This window comes from Pungitius pungitius, chromosome 8, assembly GCF_949316345.1.
Source record: "Pungitius pungitius chromosome 8, fPunPun2.1, whole genome shotgun sequence".
Classification (NCBI taxonomy): Eukaryota; Metazoa; Chordata; class Actinopteri; order Perciformes; family Gasterosteidae; genus Pungitius; species Pungitius pungitius.
The window spans coordinates 22,175,560-22,195,916 of record NC_084907.1 but is presented as its reverse complement, the minus strand read 5'-3'; the positions used below and the strand labels follow the sequence as shown (position 1 = coordinate 22,195,916).

Genomic DNA, 20,357 nt, shown 5'->3' with positions numbered 1-20,357 from the left:
TGAAATGTAGTGAAGACAACAGTCGCATCAGCTGGGAGCCGGATGTGCTGAGAGCTGTCCGATCCAACCCTGGAGGGGCGGGAGAGGGGGGGGGGGGGTGCTGTGCCGCAGTGAGCATGATCTGATCAGTCTCTGTCCATCCTGCACTACATGCTGCTATCTCGGGATTGCTACACGCACGATGCAGAGCGTTCCCGTGTTTATGTCTCGGGACAGCGATCCATCCGCGGAACAACATCACGTGTCCTTGGTTCGCGTCGCCGCGGGGATCTTATGCAACGTGGACGGGAGCTGTTTTCGTGAACCGGCGGTGACATCAGGCTCGACCTGAGCGCGGCGCACCGGGGCGTGAGGAGGCGAGCGGGCCAAGCCGCCACCTTCCCAGACTGACATTTTTGTGCGTCCTAACGAGAAATCCAAGGCACGTGACGGCCATGCATCCTGCGAACTGCGTCACTGCATGCGAGTGTTGCAGGTAGGCAGCAAACTCACCTGCCACCAGTAGAGGAGCACGCCTCCCGGCACCCATCCTCCCCCCCTCCCATCCTCCCAGCACAATGTCGCCGGTAAGTGCTTGAAACATTTACAAGGGATGGATTCGGCGGATCATTCAAGCGTAGATCCGCCACTGGGATCCACGTATTCCTCGGCACCCAATTTAGATACGGATATTAACGCAAATGCCCGTGGGCATGTTTATCAGAATGGGACGGACCACAATGTCAACATGGAAAACGAAGCCCTGCGGGGAGCAAGTGACCCCAGCGCGTACCCCTCCAACGACTACCGGGCGCTGGTCCGCCAAAGGTTCATCAGGCGGAGCCTGTGGGTGTCAGACGCCGAAGACAGCAGCCACTATGCGGCAGACGCGCCGGAATGTGTCCCGGACATTGACCTGCGGACTATCGTCGGTCGGACTCGAACCCGGGTTCTGCACGCGGCCCGCCTGGGCCTCCAGGAGAGCCCGAGCGCGGGGGGCCAGGTGGAGCCGAAGGACGGCGGCGGAGAGAGCGTGGGCGCCGAGGAGGAGGAGGAGGAGGGGGGGGACGGCGGCGGGGGCGAGGCCGGGCCGCAGGTAGAGGTCGCGAACTCCGAGGCCACAGGTAAAGCAGGAAGTGACGAGAACGAAGAGGAGCCCGGCATGAAGGCTGTGTCCACTTCACCTGGAGGTCGCTTCCTGAAGTTTGACATTGAGCTGGGGAGGGGGTCCTTCAAGACAGTCTACAAGGGTCTTGACACCGACAGCTGGGTCGAAGTGGCATGGTGTGAACTTCAGGTGGGTTCCTTGAGGCCAACAATCAATGTGCCAATAATTGTTATAACTAGCTTATTGTACGTTAGTTCATTGGTACAATGTCATTTTTGAATTAAAAACCCACAGAGAAGTCAATCCTCGGAGTCAGTGTGCAGCCCTGTGCACAACAAACAGGTCACACTGGTCAAGAGAACACAGGATAGGAATATACTTTATATAATATAAAGTCCATCATGTACATAACGCTGTAACAGAAATATCAACACTCCCTCGGTTACTGTATTGATACTTAAACAACTGACAGTGCTTAAATGACATTGTCTATTTACAGGAGCCTCCACATCGAAAAATGAATATGGATTATTGTTAAATTATTTTGATGTGTTATTGTTTATTTCCTGCCTTTGTTCTTCCGCTCTAGTTTTAGGAAGAGCAGCTTTAAGTAAACCTGTCCTTAAACAGCATGCAGTGCCGATGCACAGTGTCATAAATACGTGGTCTCATAGCAGCACCAGTTTATCCGTAATCTGTGTATGAGTTAATCTAATGATCAGTTTAAATGCTCTGCATGTGATGTACAGATTAGCCTGTAGACGGACCTGTGGACAACGGTTGCCCTTTAAGGACTGAATTACAGTCCGTCCTCAACCAAACAGTGTCTCTTAAAACACGTATACTATACTGTAGACACTTGTGCAGCCTTATATTTAAACAAAATTAGTGCATATTTTCGTTTTGTTTCTAATATAAGAGGAACGTTTCTTCATTTCCTGCTAATTTGTTAATGGTTAGTCAAATAAAGAGTTAATAAATAAAGCTGGCTCACGCTGAGTCAGCAACTCAAAATCATTGTTACTTATAGCACCTTATAATGAAGCTTGTGGCTTTGAGACGCAGCCCTGCAGCAGGATCTCATTTAGATTTAATGCAGCTTCAGAACAAACAGAGGTGATGCTTGTTTTGTCTTCCTACTCTTACAGAATCCAGGTTCACGCTGTCAGGCCCGAGGGAATAAGAAACACAAATTACAGCACAAGTCAATTGGGTTCAGACATTGAATTAAATCACCATTGCTCATCTCACAGCTCGTGTGGGCAACAGTCACTAACACTAGATTCCAGTGAGGCGAGCGATGCACCGGAAATTCTGTTTTCATTGATGTGCGCCCTATGACAAACATTTAATTCAGATTTAAATCATTCATTTCATGAACTAACAAAGTGAGCTCACAACCGTTGTGGTTCTCCACTTTTGTAAATTGAGTTGAACACAGGATTGATTATTATGCACCAACTATTGTTCACAGTAGAACATTCGCTTGGACATTCACAAAGATTTGTTTCCATATTTCTTGTCGTATGTCAAGAGACAAAGACCGATATTTTTTACCACTTCTACATATTTAATGGGAGTTTTAGGAGGAAAGGTACTCTTTTTTAGAGTGTATACCAGGAAAGGCATTCATCATGCATGAAGATCTTTACACTAAGTGTTCATGTACCGTGTGTATGCTTGTTTTTTGCATCTGAGCAGGTTCTTAGGGGAGAAATAGGGATGATTCAACCATTCTGTCCCCAGAGATGAGGCCTTATCCTTCACAGCTGCTGAGTCTTACTCACAAACAGACAGTGTGCATTAAATGGTGTGCCTTTGCTATTTGTGTGTTTAAGGGCAAGCCAGAGAGCCCAAAAAATGCTCATAGAAAGATTTATGAATCAGATGTTGGAAATGCAAGGTGCCTGATGTCGGGTCAACCCACTGTTACACATTAGTTAATAATGGCTGAATAATGAATATTAAACATGGATTGCACGGTCTCTCAAACACAGATTTGTTTGCAGCCATCTTCACAAGAGAGAGAGAGAGAGAGAGAGAGAGAGAGAGAGAGAGAGAGAGAGAGAGAGAGAGAGAGAGAGAGAGAGAGAGAATGAGGGCTCAGCTCAGCTGTCTTCACAGTAAAGTCTCTGTGGAGTTGAGTGTTGTGTGTTGGTGCCACACCCTGCTTACAGCTTCTCTACAAAATGATCATTAGTAATCTGTTTGCAAAAATACCTTCAAAATATGAAAAGAGAGATGGGATAAAGCGCGATGTATCTGCTGTAAATCCGAAGGAGCATTATGAAGGGGGCTAAAGCGCCGAGGTTTATCCTTCACAGATCTGCCCGTAATCTAAGAAGTGCTGCTGCACACTGCATTGCACGGTGTGCTGTGAATGAAATCTGATTCCCATGAATCAATTCATAATCAATACCATGTACAGAAGGTTATTGTGCACCCCAGACATTTAAAACAAAAAAATGCACCCTCACCGCCACCATTAAGTCTGTATATTGAGCCAGAGGGAGAGAAAATCCAGAGGTCATTTAGCATCTGTGGTGGCTGAGGGCATCGAGTTGTATCTGACACGCTGACTGCAGAGAAACAGAACTGTAGAGGATGTTTGCTGTCAGCCTTTTTACTATTTATACAACAGTTCAGGGAAGGCAGGGGGTATTGATCCACTATACAAGGATTCACTCAGGCTTGCATGCTCAAAAATAAACTAAATAACTGAACACAGTGACTAAATGAGACTTCTCTTGATGTCCTGGGCTCCGAGGTGGAAAATAGGAAGTAAATGTACTTCCTTCTAGAAATTCAATCAGTATTTCATTCATAGTTGTGGGGGTTTAGTGCTGTGTGTCATACACACTAGTGATGAGGACAAACATGTTCAGACCCCCAGGTTTACCCACTCAAAATGCCAAAGTTGTTTTCACTCTCAACCCTCAGCACCTCTGACGGGGCTCCATTACTGAACTATGACGGCAGGCTTTTAAAGGAGGTGGAGAAAGGATTATATGCTGTGTGACCACTTGATTGAGCTACAATACAGCTCCAGATTACTGACAGAATGAGTGGATGAACTGGGAATTCATTATGTATCAGTAAAAGAAAATCTTTCTTTCCTTTTCACAGGAACGGAAACTCTCCAAAGCCGAGAGACAGAGGTTCAAAGAGGAGGCAGAGATGTTGAAAGCTCTCCAACATCCCAACATTGTGCGTTTTTATGACTTCTGGGAATCACCGGTTAAAGGAAAGAAGTGCATCGTTCTGGTAACAGAGCTGATGACCTCAGGGACACTTAAAACGTGAGAATCAATACAAGAAATACAATTTTCTGTGTGTTGGTATGCTTCTCAGCTCATAAGTCTCCTTTTCAACACCTTATTTACGTTGCTACGTACGATTAAAGCGTCAAACGTTCTCTGTTATTATGGAACGGTTTGTTTTCATAAAAGCCTGACAGTATTTCCATTCGTTTGTCTAAATGATGTGTTTCAGGTTTCATACCAATTTAATGATTCCCTCACAGTATTTACAAAATTAGACGGACAGATAAAGACCTTGTGGAAGATTCAAATGTTTGAGAAGGTCAAAATGAGGAGATTTTTTGGAGAATAGACTAGTCATCAGACTCAGTTTGCTTAATGGATCATCATAAACCACAACTTCATTCACGCAGTGACTAGTGGGGACAGATATGTCAATTCTTAATGCAATGTGTTTTCCATGGAGGATGAACAACAGGAACATCTTTTCCATCTTTTCCCAGGTATCTGAAGCGTTTTAAGTTGATGAAGCCCAAAGTTCTTAGAAGCTGGTGCAGGCAGATTCTCAAAGGCCTGCACTTCCTCCACACAAGGACTCCTCCAATCATCCACAGAGACCTCAAGTGTGACAACATCTTCATCACTGGTCCCACAGGCTCTGTCAAGATAGGAGACCTTGGTCTGGCAACACTGAAGAGGGCCTCCTTTGCTAAAAGTGTCATTGGTTCGTCATCAGCTATTTGGACAGATGTCACTTCCATTGAATCCCGTGTTTGCTTTGGGCCCACTGTAGTTTTTTAAAAGTTTGTATCTGCTACTCTAATGCTAAGAAATGTTGGGCAGAGCATCTTTGTGTTTCTCTCTTTCTGATCAATTCTTCAGTTCTCTGCTATTTGAGTGATTCACTAAGTTCTTGTTATAGCTCTTTTTGAAACAGAATGACACCCTGACACGACTTCAGAATTGAGCTCCGTCCCCTGCGTTCATTCTGTAGGGACGCCAGAGTTCATGGCCCCCGAGATGTACGAGGAGCACTATGACGAGGCTGTGGATGTCTACGCCTTTGGGATGTGCATGCTGGAGATGGCCACCTCCGAATATCCCTACTCCGAGTGTCAAAACGCTGCTCAGATCTACCGCAAAGTCACCAGTGTGAGTCACCAGTATTTTGGCACCTAGTCACATGCTAAGTTATCCTGTTTTGTTTGTTACGGTTGTTGAATTGCTTCATTTTACTGTTGATTTGTTTCACAGGGGGTGAAACCCGCCAGCTACAGTAAAGTCAGTGACCCAGAAATTAAAGAGATAATCGGAGAATGTATCTGCCACAGACGGGAAGAAAGGTAAGTGGGGACGGACTTTTGTGAGTCTGAGGTATGGTGATGCACTTTGTGTGTAGAAAGCGGTTGGTTTGTTTCTGTTTCTGCAGTGTGACGTCTATGCCGGTGTTTGGCTCTGACCCCGTTGATGTGTGGGTTAGGTGACCATCGTTGTGACCTTTGACTGAGGGCAGTGGTGCTTGTGTATTTCCTGCAGGTACTCCATCAAGGACCTCCTGAATCACGCCTTCTTTGCGGAGGACACAGGCGTGAGGGTGGAGCTCAATGAAGAAGATGATGGGAAGAAATCATCCATTGCCCTGAAGCTCTGGGTTGAGGATACAAAAAAGCTGAAGGGGAAGTATAAGGACACTGGGGCCATTGAGTTTTCCTTTGACCTTGGAAACGAAGTCCCAGAGGTTGTTGCCCAAGAAATGGTAAACTATTTAATGGAGTTACTGAAATAATAATTGTATTTTATTTCACGTTTTTGAGAGATGTTCCAAAGAAGCCGGATCCATTTAGATTTCTGTGGTCTCTTTTCAAATGGTTTCCGTTCATTGACACCCCATAAATAGATCTAATGTCTTTTTAAGGTGCAAGTAACCATAGCAACAATACTGCTCTCTGCTACATTACCAGTTAACTCTCATTAGTAAAAGATAAGCTTATCAACATGTTTTGCTATCACTAAGTGGCTGTTGTTTGGGCTCCAGGATTCACAGCGACTTGCAGATGAAATGCAATGTGGCGCCTTTGACATATCATGACAACTTCTTATGAATTATTACCTATTTAGCATTATTCCATCACGTTTCAGTTTATTATATGGTTCTAGTAATACAGCTGTCTTTACTCAGGAACACAATCTTGGGCCCGTTTTAATTAGGTGTAAACTAAACGATACACTTAGGGGATGAAAAGTATTGATTGAAAGTAGAGAAACTGCAAACCCAGAAGCCGTGAACAGGCCTTTCCATTGGGAATCATTTGGTTCTGGGATTTGATTAGAAAGAATATTTTCCATTTACAAACCTATTTTGCTGAGGGGCATTAAGTGTCTCATATGTGTCCTCTAGGTGGAATCAGGGTTTTTCCTAGACTGTGATGTGAAGATTGTTGGGAAGTCCATCCGTGACCGCGTGGCTCTCATCAAATGGAGGAGGGAGCGAACCGTCTCGTCAGGAAATGGCAAAGCAGCCGTGAAGAGGCCTCAGTCGAACATACTGCAGGTGCCCGGTACCGCAGCACCGCAGGCGGATTATGAGAACCAAGAGGTGGAGCCTCAGACCCTGATCTGCACAGTGCCAGCCCCCACATGTGAGAACCTGTGGTTAAAAGCACACATGAATGTCGTATTTAATACAACCTCAGTGTTGCGTAATCCATTAACAGCAAAATACACAATGGCTTTGGAATTGGAATTTGTGATTGCAAACAGGAAACGTTGACTGCAGCGTCTTTGCATCGGCTATTTCAATCAGGAAGACAGATTTTAAAAAAAAGACAGTTGGGCATCATTAACAGATGATTTGTGATGATAAAGACTTCTTATGGTCTGTGGCGCTTAGACTCAACAGGGAGATTTGTAATTGATGGGCGTCTGGTCTGCCTGGGACAGCAGCAGGATACCTCCCCGTGCTGTCAGCCGAGCCCGATAGAACGATGAGTCGGCGTATTTGATATATATGAAGAAGATTGGATGGAGGTGGAGGGATGCGTAACAGCAGCAGTAACATACTGAAGACAATAATATTTAAAAGTGACAAGTGACATGAGGCATCCTGACACACGATTTGCATTTCCTTGTCCGTCCTGCAGAGGAATGGTAGTGAATCGTAATGTTTGTTCTTACAGCTGACAGCGGATTGAGCTCCGCAGTACGTTTAGATGATCTCAGCAGTCAGCAGGATGGCCCCTACCAGTCACCTCCGGAGCCCATCTCCACAACACAGCACATCTACAGTCCTCCTGCACAGGTTGAGCCTCAGTCGCAGCAAGGAACGTACCAGCAGGCCCCGGCACAGGCCTCTCAAGAAAACCACACGCAAACCTCCACTCAATTACACCAGGGAGCCTTCCAGCAGCTGCATCCTGGGGCCTATCATCAGCCTGCAGCACAACTGCAACAGGAGTCCCATCAGCCTCAAACAGTGAGTGACAGTATTTAAAAAAGAATCTGTGGCAACTTTCTTAAAACATTCTTTTGTTTTGTGAGTTGTTTTTTGAAATAACATCACTTTTACTTCTTTTTTGGAATGATACCTGATCAGCGTCACTACAGTGATCCCTTTGTTTGTCATGACAACCTGTTTGACACCGAGAGCCGGGGGTGTCTTAGGCGTGGAAGCGCCTGCCTGGTTGAGATATGGTGTAAGAAACACACCCTCTCTGAGACAATGAATAAGAACAACTGCCATAGTCCGTCCCAGGATCCGGCTTCAACAAACTCCCATGGCACAGACACCAAATCCTCCAACTCAGCCAAGAATTCAGCGTTATTATCTACCCCATTGCCCCCACATCAACACTCTCATCATGACTCAGCAAGTCATTTAAATTCACCTGTCCTTCAGCTGAATGTACAGCGTCCCTCAGAGCTCCGCCTGACAGCGCCAGGCGACCCGCGGCCCCCCCGCCACTGCAGGGCTTGCACGTCTCGCCTTCTCAGGGAACACACACAAATAAGCCGTTTCCCTAAATCTGCCCTTTTTACTTCCGTCTCTGAGCCAGACTCGTCCACATCTTGTCCTTTGGCCTCACCCTGCCCCCCATCAGACAGTGGGCCGCACCGGATGACTTTATCCTCGCATTTATCCCCACTCTCACAAGTCTTACTCCCAAGGAGTTTGTTCGAAGGTGGCGATCTCACGCTTCTCGACCGCTGTCTCCATCACATCGTCAACCGCAGGACCAGTTCCCCCTCCCTGTCTGCTCATCATCCGATGCACTGCCGTGGGGAGGTCAGGGGAGCTTCCTCCTCAGGGGTCGAGCATATAGACAAGAGGCGGAGTCTGGATGCCCCACTCTTCTCTAGCCTAAATCTGGATAGGGATCGGCCGGTATCAGTACATGCCAGAGACGGCAGACCTGGTTCACTGGTAGGTTAGAGAAGGAGGTCCTGCATGTAGGTCCTGCCGTAGCACCAGTCGGCTTTTACCTACTCCCCCCCCCCCCCCCCCCCCCTCGCCCTTTCCATGGCAGGAAACAAAACAAAGTCTCTGTTTTACTGTGGCGACAAGCAGAGTGTTTGCTAGTGTGGCTCATGGGTAAAGCTATAGCATCCCTTTTCCATATTAGCATAAAACCCTCTCTACTTTCCTGCATATGGCCGGACCTGCTTTGACCCGTTGAACATTTTAACCTTGATCTTCATTTGTAGATAAACAGGTGGATTGAATGTGATCTCCCTTGTGTGTTTCTGACAGACAGTGTCGAGTCCGCCTACACCAGCCCCCATCGTGCCCCAGAGCAGAGAGACAGAGACAACACAGAGTTTCCCAGCTGCAGCCCCTTCTCCACAACCACCACCTTCCGCCCAACCCGGCCAGGAGCAGGTACTGCACGGGTCCATCTGCCACCGGGCCAGGCACACAAAAAGCAGAATTAAGAAGCAAAGGTTTAGGAGTATCATTGGCTTTCAGTGTCAACTCTTGCAAACCATTTAATACGAATTGAGTAGGGCTGTTAATAGATTAAAAAAAGTAATTAATTAATTACATAATTTGAAATTCATTAATCTCTATTAATGGGGATTAATGAATGTTGTTTTTCAATGAATGTTTGTTTTTCTTCTAAAGACTAAATCTTAAAATGAAGGAGTAATCTCTTTAGAAAAGCATTTTAGAATGGTAGTTGTATTTGAGTTATTTAATTGTAAACACAAAACTACACACGTGATCATCTTGGAGGCAGAATTCCTCCTGGTGGAACATGTTGAACTAGCGACTGTGTGCCGTGCAGCGTAGCGTTGGATGTTGAGATGAAAGTAGCCTAGCAGCGAGCTTAGCATAGCAGCGAGGTTAGCATAGCAGCGAGGTTAGCATAGCAGCGAGGTCAGCAAAGCAGCGAGCTTAGCATAGCAGCGAGGTTAGCATAGCAGCGAGCTTAGCATAGCAGCGAGGTCAGCATAGCAGCGAGCTTAGCATAGCAGCGAGGTTAGCATAGCAGCACGGTTAGCATAGCAGCGAGCTTAGCATAGCAGTGCATAAGCGGTCCGTATGCCACTCACCCCCCTTCAGTTTGACACGTGGAGTAATTCCTCTGCACGGCTCTCTGCAAACGCCAGTTTGTTTTACTTCTAATGCAAAAAGCTCTCTCCATCTTGATGTAACAGGTTATTAACTACGTTAAAATATTTTGTTGCATTAATGCGGCCACATTAATCGCAGAGATTAAAAGGTTTCTTTTAGATTTAGGTGCAATAGCAACTCGCTATCGTTGTCTTTCCTCAATGTAGTGCCATCTCCAACTAACCACCATGCTGCCTGAGGTACAGCCATCATTTCTTATTACTTAGCTGCAGGTGGCAGCGGCACACACACTGCAAACTACACAGAATCATTTGCAATAAGCCCACTTGCCCGGCAGGTAGTTTTGACTTAAGTCGAGCTGTCAGACAGGAACATGTTCAGAAATGTAATTTGTATTTTCACCACAAAATTGACTCAATTGCTCAGTTAAAGTGGAAAACATATTTCTTAGCTGTTATTTGATGGCCACACTAGAATACGCAGTTTCCCACAGTCAGTGTCCAGTACGCCCCTTCAGATCAGCACACTGGTGCGTTCTGGTAGCGTTAAAAAAATCAATATCAAGGTTAGCAGTTAAGGAATTTGGTAGAAATATCTTACTAATGCATAGATCACAGTATTCATACATGAAGGGCTTGTGTGAATGTAATTTATATCGACTGGTTGTCTTTGTTCACTTTATATAATTCTCCCCTCACCATGTCCGTTTGATCAGGCCTGAGGCCTACTTCCTTTCCCCCAGCTCCTCTTCCATCGGCCTACAGCAACAGTGGCCCTCTTGTGTCCCACTACTCACTATCACCCCACCCCCCCTCCCTCTGACCCCTCACACATTTAGACCTACTCTCGGCAGCCCTCAGACCCCTTTGTCCACACCTGCACACCTGTCCAATGTGGCACAATCTTTTTCACTTCTTGCGATGGTTGTGACCCCCGCAGTGCGCCGCAGGGCGGGCCCCTCACATCTCAGACAAATGTAGGTTCAACCTATCCCTCTCCCCGCCCACCACCCTGAGCGGGAATTGGCTGAGCTGCCTGCACAGGTGGACATTTGGTTCTGACTGTAATGGATGGGTGATGGAAAATCTATTATCCTAAGGTGGCAATGTGACTTCATGCAGACCATGTGTTTGCGGATTTAGAGGTGAACATTTGCCAGTTAACATTAATTGATGAACAATTCCCTAATTATTTTGCAGGTACAGATGACAGCACCACAGGGTAATTTGGGAGATTTTCACCTTCTGGCTCCAGTCCACTCCGCCGTGCCTGCGGTTCCGACTCCTCTCTGGGGAAGCAGAGTAGATGCTTTAACGCCTGCAGCGGACCAAGACTCAACTGCTGCCCCAGCAGGTTCAGCTCCAGGCTCAATCTCAGCTACAACCCAAGACGAAACTCAAGTCCCAGCACAAAACTCCGCTCTGGTCTCAGCACAAAACCAACCACCACTCCACGCGTCAACGAAAGCGGAGGTCATGCCACCAACTCTGACCGCTGTTAACGGCCCAACTTCAGTCCCAACACAAGTTCCAGCAGAAGGTCAAACCACGACCACTGCTCCGGGTGAAGCACCAGACTCTGAATCAGGTCTCATCTTTGAATCACCAAAAGACTTATCCACGAGCTCAGATACTACTTATGTACCCGGTAAACCCAAATTATCCGTCCTAAGTTTAGGTTCTGCCCCAATTTCTGTCTCCCTGCCAGACCCTGCTCAATTTGTGCAGCCAGCTGGGAACCAGACAGCGGCCGCAGTGCCTGAGTGTTCCAGCCAGGCTGCAACCTCTGCAACATCTTCTCCAAGCACCCTGCAACAAGATCCCCATGTCGAGGTAGGAATGGAGCCAGCGTTCCTACATTCTTTTATGCCGATGCATACTGTTTGACGTGTAAATACTACTCATTAAGCATGTTTAAACCACAGGCTGCCATTCAAATTCATTTATACCAGTTGAATGCCATCTTTAAACCAGCTGCTGTATTTGAGACTAATATTACTCTTTCAGGACTTAAGTTACTAGCACAGCATGGCATTAATACGAATTCTAAAATAAGACTTTAATGAGTGTTTTGATCTCACCCATATCTCTGTCTTCAGGATGTGTTTCAGGACAAACTAGGATCGTTACCAAGTTATTCTTATGACAGGTAGGTGTCAACCTTTTTTCTGCTTTCCTAAAATTCCGTTATAACTTTTCTTTAATGAAAATGTGTCGTCCACATTTCCCTTTTATAGTCTCAATTCTGACGTGGCCTCCGGTAAGGAAACAAGTGATGGCTATGACAGCTTGGCTATTGGAGGGAAAGGAGACTTAAAACCCAGGAAACATCATCGCAAGTCTGCTCGCACGCGCTCCCGCCAAGAAAGAACCAGCAAGCCCAAGCTGAGCATGCTCAATGTGAGTTAGGGATTTCCAGAAAAGCTGTTCTTATTTCTAACGTGTCTGATTGTTAAGTGTACGCCCTGCACACACAGGTTTGCAACACTGGCGATAAAATGGTCGAATGCCAGCTGGAGACTCACAACCACAAAATGGTGACGTTTAAATTCGATCTGGACGGAGATGCTCCAGAGGAAATTGCCACTTACATGGTTGGTTGAACCTTTGACAGTTTGTAGTTCTTGTCATTTAGTGATTTTATTCATGACATCGTTCAACCTCTTTAAAACGGAATGCTCACAGGCGGAGAATGGCTTCATCCTACCGTTAGAGAAGGAGATCTTCATTGACCAGCTGAAGGACATTGTGGACAAAGCTGAAGACATGCTGAGTGAAGACATAGAGGGTGAACGGGCCTCCGCCTTGAGTTGTAGTCCTGAACAGGGCCAGATTTCTGAGGCGCTGGTGGGAGAGGTGAGATTAACAATCCAAATACTACATAGCATCTGTACTTAACTCACCGCTGTTTCTTGCTCTGCAGAGTCAGCAGCCCGGAGCGCCTCAGCCCGTCTACCAGCAGAACGGTAAAACCATGATCTCCTTCAAAAACGGATTCATGGGCACGCCTCATTCGACGTGTAAGAGAACGTGTGCTTGAACTCTTGCAGTGCTTCACACGGGAAAGAGATGGTTCATTATCTGCCCGGTCGAGGAGACGCCCACATCCAGCCAGGAGACCCCGACTGACGCCACAGCAACGCAGTCTCTCGGGAGTTCAGCCATCGGCCAGCCCGCCGACAATGGCGCCGCGAGGCCTTTTGCCTCCAGAGGTGACTTTCTTTCTTCGGAGCAATTTCACCACTAGATTCGACATCAGAATAGCTCGATTTAAAGTGATATTGTCTTCCTCCTGCAGGAGATGGGTCGTCCTCCACCATGTCCAGTGAAAGTGGTGGCTTCACCTATGATTTGTATGGATTCTGTAGCCCTCCGATAATGTCCAATACAGACCCTCTCTTCTTAGCTACCCTGTCCCCCCCCGTGTCTGCTCCCCCGACCCTCCCGTCAGGGGCGTTGCTGGAGCCTGTGGTGCAGCCCAGTGTCCATCAGGCCCAGGCGCCCACTGCTCAAACTTTGCCCCCGTCGCTCCCTCCGGATGAATCGCGAGGGTCCCCCTTGGGCGCCGTCTCTCCGATCCACGCAGCTCAGCAGATGCCCGACGCGACGTGCCCCGTTTCCATGGCCGACGAGGTGCCGTGCTGCCCCCTGGTCATGCCCCTCTCCCTGGATGTGAGCGGCTTGCAGGGCGGGTCTCGCCTGGCTCCTCTCTCTCTCCAGGAGCCGGCGTCAGCCAAAGAGACGCTGTCCCTCTCCTACGCCTCTGCGGCTCGCAGCGAGCGGCCCCAGCAGCCTGTGGTGCTGCACCAGCCTTTTTCCAGCGTGGGGGGGAACAAAGTGTCCTCAGTACCCCAGAGCCCGGCGCCATCCCAGCACGGCACGGGCCCCGGCGAGTCTGAAGGCGAGGGGCGTCTGGGCCGCGGGGGCTTTGTGGACAGCACCATAAAAACTCTGGATGAGAAACTGAGGAACTTGCTGTACCAGGAATACGCCCCCATGTACCCATCGGGCAGCGCTGCAGAGACTCCGGGGTCCGGCACCGAGTACATCCAGTCCCCCCCCGGTCCGGAGAGCGCCGCGGGAGGGTCAGGAAACAGCACGCCAGGGCCGATGGGGGAGGCACGCTACAGGGTGGGAGAACAGCTGGTGAGAACAACTATTTCTTTTAATTGATGATTTAAAAACAGCAGTAGATCAAATCATTGCGCCACATGGGCCTGATGAACGCTGGGCCTTGCAGTTTGATGGTTTTGTGTAGGTTTGTAAATTAGATTTAGTGGATTATGTTCATTTAAAGAAAAGCTTTATTTCATTTATCACCTGTCGATGATTTTGAATGGTAGAATGAACATATTTATAGGGCGGGACAATTCCAATACCGTCGTATATTGAAGTAATTCAAAAAACATTGGAAAATATAATCAATAAAGATTTCCAATTTTTCGATTGTAGTCTGACAATTAATGCGGGTTTAAAAAAAGTGTGATATATTTCCCCATACATTTACAAGATGATGACATATATTGTCAAACAATGGATCGGTGGAAATACAGTTTAGGTGCATGAAATATTTCAATAAAAACTGTACTGCCCGTTTGACACAAACTGCAGAAAGATACGGAGAGTGTGAGACATAATCTATATATCATCTCCATATTCCCACGTGTATCACAGAATAGAGATACATGGTTTGTGCTGTAGTATTTCTAATGGCTCTGTTTTGTTAATCTCTCATCATGTCGCCTCTGTTAGCCTCAAATTCCAGAGCGAATGGACAGTTTAAGCACACTGAGTGACTCAGCTGTGTGCGGTATGTACAGCACACACTAATCAACGTAACAGGACTGGTATCATTACCTTCTGTTTGACTGGTTTTTACTGATGGTTACTGCAGAGCCACTGTGTTTATTATTGTGGACATTTCTGCAGCTTCTCTGTCAAGGAGACACGTTCCTCACTCCACTTCCTGCTCTGGCACAAGAGGCCGATTCAAGGTAGAGAATTAAAATGTTTTTAATCTTCAGTTCAACTGCATTTGCTGTTGCAGAAGCTTCGGTGAGGCCCTGTGAATACCAAGAACTTCCCTTTGCTCTGTTAGATTATGTCTGTTCCACCTGAAGTTGCCAACCGGAGGGACGTGAAGCAGAGGAGCTGGAGCAGCGCCGCCTCCCCCGCCCACCCTGCAGGATACGCTGAGCACCAGGTCCTGGCCGGAGCCATGTCGGCATCCTCCACCATCGGCCGATTCTCCGTGGGCAGCACCGAGGACGACAGCGCGCAGAGGACGCGGTGCAGCCGCTACTCCGCCCCGCCCGATTTCTACCTGGACACGCCGCCGTCCGTGGCCAAGCGGGGCTCGCTGCCGCGCGCCCTGACCTCCGCCTCCGTCGCCGCGGACGTCACGGTGCACGCCGCCCGCTTCCTCTCCTCCGACTCGGGGGCCGAGAGCAGCCCTGCCAAGCTGGCGCCTGCCACCCCGTCCCGACACGCCCGCTCTGAGCGCAGAGGAAGTGACCTCATGAAGAGGGCAGTGGCCTTCCTGCGTCGCCCGGGGCGCAGCAGCAGCGTGCAGAGCTCGGACTCACCAGGCAGGCGTGGGGGCGTGCACGGCTCGGCCTACGGCAGCAGCGACAACGACTCCGAGGTGGAAGACTCGGACATGAAGAGAGAACTGCAGAGACTCAGGGAGAGGTACGTGTAGCCGGGCGCTTGTTCCTCCGCTGTGTTCAGTTTCTCCTGCGTGGAAATGCTTGATGACCAGTGTGCGTCCGTGCCTCCGTCCCCTCAGACATCTGAGGGAGATCTCCGAGCTGCAGGCCCATCAGCGGGGGGAAGTGGAGCTGCTGTATCACCGGCTCGGCAAAGCCCCTCCGACTGGCCTTGGCCTCTCGCACGCTGCGCCGCTGGCCGGCCGGAGGAAGAGGTCCAGCAAGAACAGACTGAAGCCCGGCAAACTCCTCAGTCCTCTGGTTCAGCAATTTAGAAACGTCACGACCAAATCCAGTGACTGCAGCAGATCCAGTGAGCAGCCGTTGTGATCGGTCCAGCATTTGCAGCTGGAGCAATGAGTGTGCTGTTCTAATGCTTGTGTGTGTGTGTGTGTGTGTGTGTGTGTCTAGGTGGCGCTACGGGTACAGGTGAGCCCGCAGTGAGCTTGAATGGCTCACCAGGCCGAGGGTCAATCCCCACTCACGGCAGGGCGCGCTCATGCACCAGCCACCTTCCGAGCTCAGCCTCGGAGCCCGTTCAGACCCAGCAGCCCTGTTCCCTGAAGGGATCTTTGTCTTCGGATAACATTTACGGTGGACTCCACGGAGACGCCACCGGCACACAAGCTCCTCCCGGACAAGGTAACATCAGTGGATCTGAGCCTGTCAACAGACCGCACGCTAAACAAGTCACCAGAGAATTAATCACAAAAACATGCTGTGTTTAATACGGTTGGGTATTTCATTGTGTGCTCTTTTCCCCTCTCTGGTTGTACTCCTCTACAGGCTGGTCTAATTGCCCTCAAACATCTGAGAGAGTGACCTATAAATCGAGTAGCAAGCCGAGAGCTAGATTTCTCAGTGGGCCTGTGTCTTTGTCTATCTGTTTGTATCTCTTCTTTTCCCCGCATAGCTTCAATTTTATATTTTCCCATTATTATTATTATCGATTTCTTGACTTTGAGCTCACTGATATCTTTTTTTTGTCTCCGCCAAATATTCTACAACACGGCTGGGTTTTCTTAAGCTTATTCTTGTCCTCATCCATTGCTTTTATCTTGCATTTTGGCACAGAAGGGTTGCTTATTCAAACCTCTAAAGTGAGACTTTTAGGTAAAAGTAGAGTAACTATTTGGATTGAAAATTGAAAATGTATTTATTTTTTATACCAACAATCATTGTTGTTACTTGTTCTCACTGTTTATTGGACAGTTTTCCAAAAGCTTGAGGTTTGGATAATCAATGTTATTGACATTAGGCCTGTGTCTCTTACTGATGCTTGTAATATTTATCCACCTTATACACACCTACTTTTGTTTCTTATCCACCAAACATTACCAGGCAATGGACGTCTGCATGTCACATGCACCCTGAATAACTAAACCTTAATCTCTCTCTTTCTAACCTCTCTATTTCTATCGCTGCAACACTGCGCTTTGATATGGCTCTCACCTCATCCACTTGCATGGTTTTGCAAAAATATTTATGGTTTTGTTTTAGGGGACTGATTGCTCTGTTTGGTTTTAGTTTTAGTTCAGCTTTATTTTGCACTGCATCCTGTTATTAGCAAATGTTAATGGGGATGAACATTCGTTTCAAAGTCTTTTTTTGTCTTCTAGGGTCAACACTGAAGCGTCTTTGTCTTGGTAAAGAACGTGGCAACAGTATGTAGACGTACATACGCCTCACTCAAAGCCTCCTGTTAGTTCTCACGAGTCCAATGGGCTCAATAAACATGATCTCGTGGTATCCGTGTCTCCCCAGGGCCGGCAGCCGGGCAAGGGGCCCAGCAGCCGCCTACAGGTGCAACTCCTCCTTCCCATCAGCCTGTGATGGGACTGGCCCAAGCTCAGACCAATAACAGCAACAACAAGAGCGGCACGTACGCCGGTGAAAACAACCTCCCAGAAGACTGGCAGCGGCTGATAGAGGACTGGGCCCAGGAGGTTCTAATCGTCACCCACAGGTCGCGCACTGATTCTCTGAGCATCATCGGGCAGCAGCTCTGGAATCGGGCCGGGCCTCCGACGCGTGGACAGCTGTCCAGTGCTTCAGATGTGAGTTTCATGCTAGTGATGCACCACTTTGCACCACCAGCCCCATTACTCAAAACACTCTTCATTAGGATTCAGTTCATTAAAGAGGTACGGGGCGCCGTGGTTAGAATGTTTACAGAACATTTAGCGTTATCATATGAATAAAAATATTCACATGTCACAACATTTAGAGACAAAATCATGTAAATACATGTTACAATGTTTGGCAGTAACACAAAGTTGTTAAATAATATCAATATTTAATCTAAATTGTTAAATGTAAATGTTAAATGTTATATATACATTTTAAATATAAATGTAAATGTTAACTATAAATATCAATGTAAAATCTGAAGTTTGTTAGTTAGCTGAGGTCACAATGTCGGGGTCTGGCCCCTAAAAACATGAAAGAAATGTTGACCTCATATGAGTCAGTGCTGTAGATCGTCAGGTGGGGGCTGAAAACAAAACACGACTCACTGCAGCCCCTCTGCTTTGAAAACAACCTGCCCAAATTATTTGTACACATTTTGGTGAAGCAATCGGCCCACATCATCGGTGCCATAGTGTAACAGCAGTTAATGATTACTGTTTTGTTCAATATTTGCCCATAATGTAACCCTGTTAGGTATCATGGACAGCTCCAGGTCCAGAGGCCTGCAGTCTCCCCCCGTCGTGGCCTGACGACCCGCGGTCGTCAATGACGACCCCCCTGCCCACGGGCCCCCACCCGGCTCGGTTCAGGGCCTCGTCCCTGCCTCGCTCCGCCAGCGAGTGGCCCGCGTGGCTCCTGCCGCTTCCTTCGGGAGTCTTGGCCTTCTCTGCCGTGCCCTCGGCCCAGTACCCCGCCGGCCCCGTCCCGACCCCCTCGTGTCAGCCCCCCGACCCCAAAGCCAGGACTCTCTAACCCGAGTAGCATTGTGTCTTCCAACTCCGTTACCAAAAAGAAATGTCATCAGAGGTCCAGTCCATTCTATGTGAATAGACTGTATATATTTAACAGGCATGTATCTAATCATATGTACAGACTCGTCTCCATTATCTGCTGTGTGTTTTTTTTATTTAACATACCTCGTGTCCATATTACAGTACACGATCCTTAAGAGCAGATTTCTGTTATTGCCTAGAAATGTACCATCCACCCATTGAATGTTCATACTGTAGCATTTGTGTGTATATATATATATATATATTTATACTGATTATTTGCTGTTGGTCAGTACATAGCTCTAGTGTTCATACAGTCGACATCCATTGGTTGGTGCTGCAGATGCTTGTCTTTATGCGACACATTAGCTGAAATCATGCCGTCACTGTGAAGACTTCATCCTGGTCACAAGGACCAGTCGCTTTACTCTGCTCTCTTAGTCCAAGGATAGATTTCATTCTTCATTAATTAAATGCTTCCAAGCACAAGCACTTGAAATATCCTTAAGAGATTTGAATGAAGTTCAATTTTGTCTTCAGGTGAAGAGTGCCTTGAATTGAGTTTCAGTTTTATCAAGAAAAAGCATTTAGATTCAAAGCAGACTCCAAATATTCTATATGTGCTTTTCAACCCCAAAGGTAAATTATGTGATTTGAATGAGGAATGATGATAGACACATACTTACTCTAGCAACAAAGCGTATCTAAACACTATAATCGGGTCATTTCTGGTGTGTGCGCAGGTTGAAGTGATCACTTTCAGGACCATGTTGTAAAGAGACAACCTGTGAGTCAGCATCATGATCATACCGTACCTCTCCCCCTGCAGGCCGTAGCTTTACATATGGTTGCCTTCGTAGTTTTTACCAGATAACTGCTGTGTGTTAAATGTTGATGAAGTGGAGACGAGAGATGCAAATGGAAAATGTGAGTCATTGACGAGGCTGTTTGAGAAAGCTGGTAGACATGTTATTTGTATAATAATGTATAGGTTTTCTAAATGATGTTCATTTAACGCTGGCCTCATCTGGCTCATACAGCTAATTGTATGTACTACGGCGGACTTAATTCAAAGATCTCCAACCAATATTACGCAATCACGCTATCAGTTATTTCAATAGTGCTGCCTTAAAAAACTACACTTTCAACCCTCACTTCTCTTATGTGACTTTTCTTTTTCCCTCTCGAGAATAGTTTGTTGAATGCATTAATATGATGACGCAACCGGGTAAAGCAAAGCAGTGGCAAGAATCCGGGCCGTGAAGAAGTAGTTGTGGCGCAACGATCCAGAAGGAGAACGGCTCCACAAACGCTGTAACCTGATGTAACACAATGCAATTCAATGGCATCTTTGACGTTGCCTTTTATATCCAAATGTTCAGAAACACATTGTACGACTGTGTCACATTGGAGGCGATACCACTTGTTAACACAGTGTGACAATATTTTTATTTAAACCGAATATTTTTGTTTAAGTGCATCATTTCTTACATGTGGAAATTTCATTTTCTTTTTCATGACAACATTTCCGACGCAGCTGTGTTAGTCGTGCTTTACACAGTAAACCCCGTATTTTATCTCCTTTCTGCTTGCAATGAAAGGCGCGTGCTTCCTTTTGTTTTCCACACCGATCCCCGACCTCCAACGACCTCGTTTCACAAAAACTGTACATAATAATAAATTCATTTTTGCCTGACACCATACAGTCAAATCAACATCAGTCTCATGCACTTTGTCTGATGTTCCCGGCACAGTGGGTGTCACATAT

The 20,357-nt window shown here is 47.2% G+C and overlaps 1 protein-coding gene across 3 annotated transcripts; it reads left to right on the top strand.

Moving 5' to 3' along the window:
• Window positions 1-102: 102 nt before the first annotated feature.
• On the top strand, window positions 103-20,306 carry wnk2 (WNK lysine deficient protein kinase 2). Of its 3 annotated transcripts, none has more exons than XM_037489949.2 (27): window positions 103-1,276; window positions 4,214-4,386; window positions 4,851-5,071; window positions 5,342-5,499; window positions 5,602-5,690; window positions 5,884-6,103; window positions 6,746-6,986; window positions 7,524-7,819; window positions 9,095-9,223; window positions 11,119-11,506; window positions 11,627-11,751; window positions 12,018-12,067; window positions 12,156-12,318; window positions 12,396-12,512; window positions 12,604-12,774; window positions 12,842-12,884; window positions 12,969-13,130; window positions 13,217-14,064; window positions 14,671-14,728; window positions 14,848-14,912; window positions 15,017-15,609; window positions 15,707-15,939; window positions 16,038-16,268; window positions 16,413-16,487; window positions 17,246-17,290; window positions 17,391-17,683; window positions 18,291-20,306. In XM_037489949.2, the coding sequence occupies exons 1-27, from the start codon at window positions 593-595 to the stop codon at window positions 18,567-18,569; spliced, it is 6,150 nt and encodes a 2,049-aa protein (XP_037345846.2). In that variant the 5' UTR covers window positions 103-592; the 3' UTR covers window positions 18,570-20,306. The 3 variants fall into 3 exon arrangements, with proteins under 3 accessions (XP_037345846.2, XP_037345844.2, XP_037345847.2); XM_037489947.2 differs by having other exon boundaries at window positions 16,413-16,511; XM_037489950.2 differs by lacking the exon at window positions 16,413-16,487.
• Window positions 20,307-20,357: the final 51 nt, after the last annotated feature.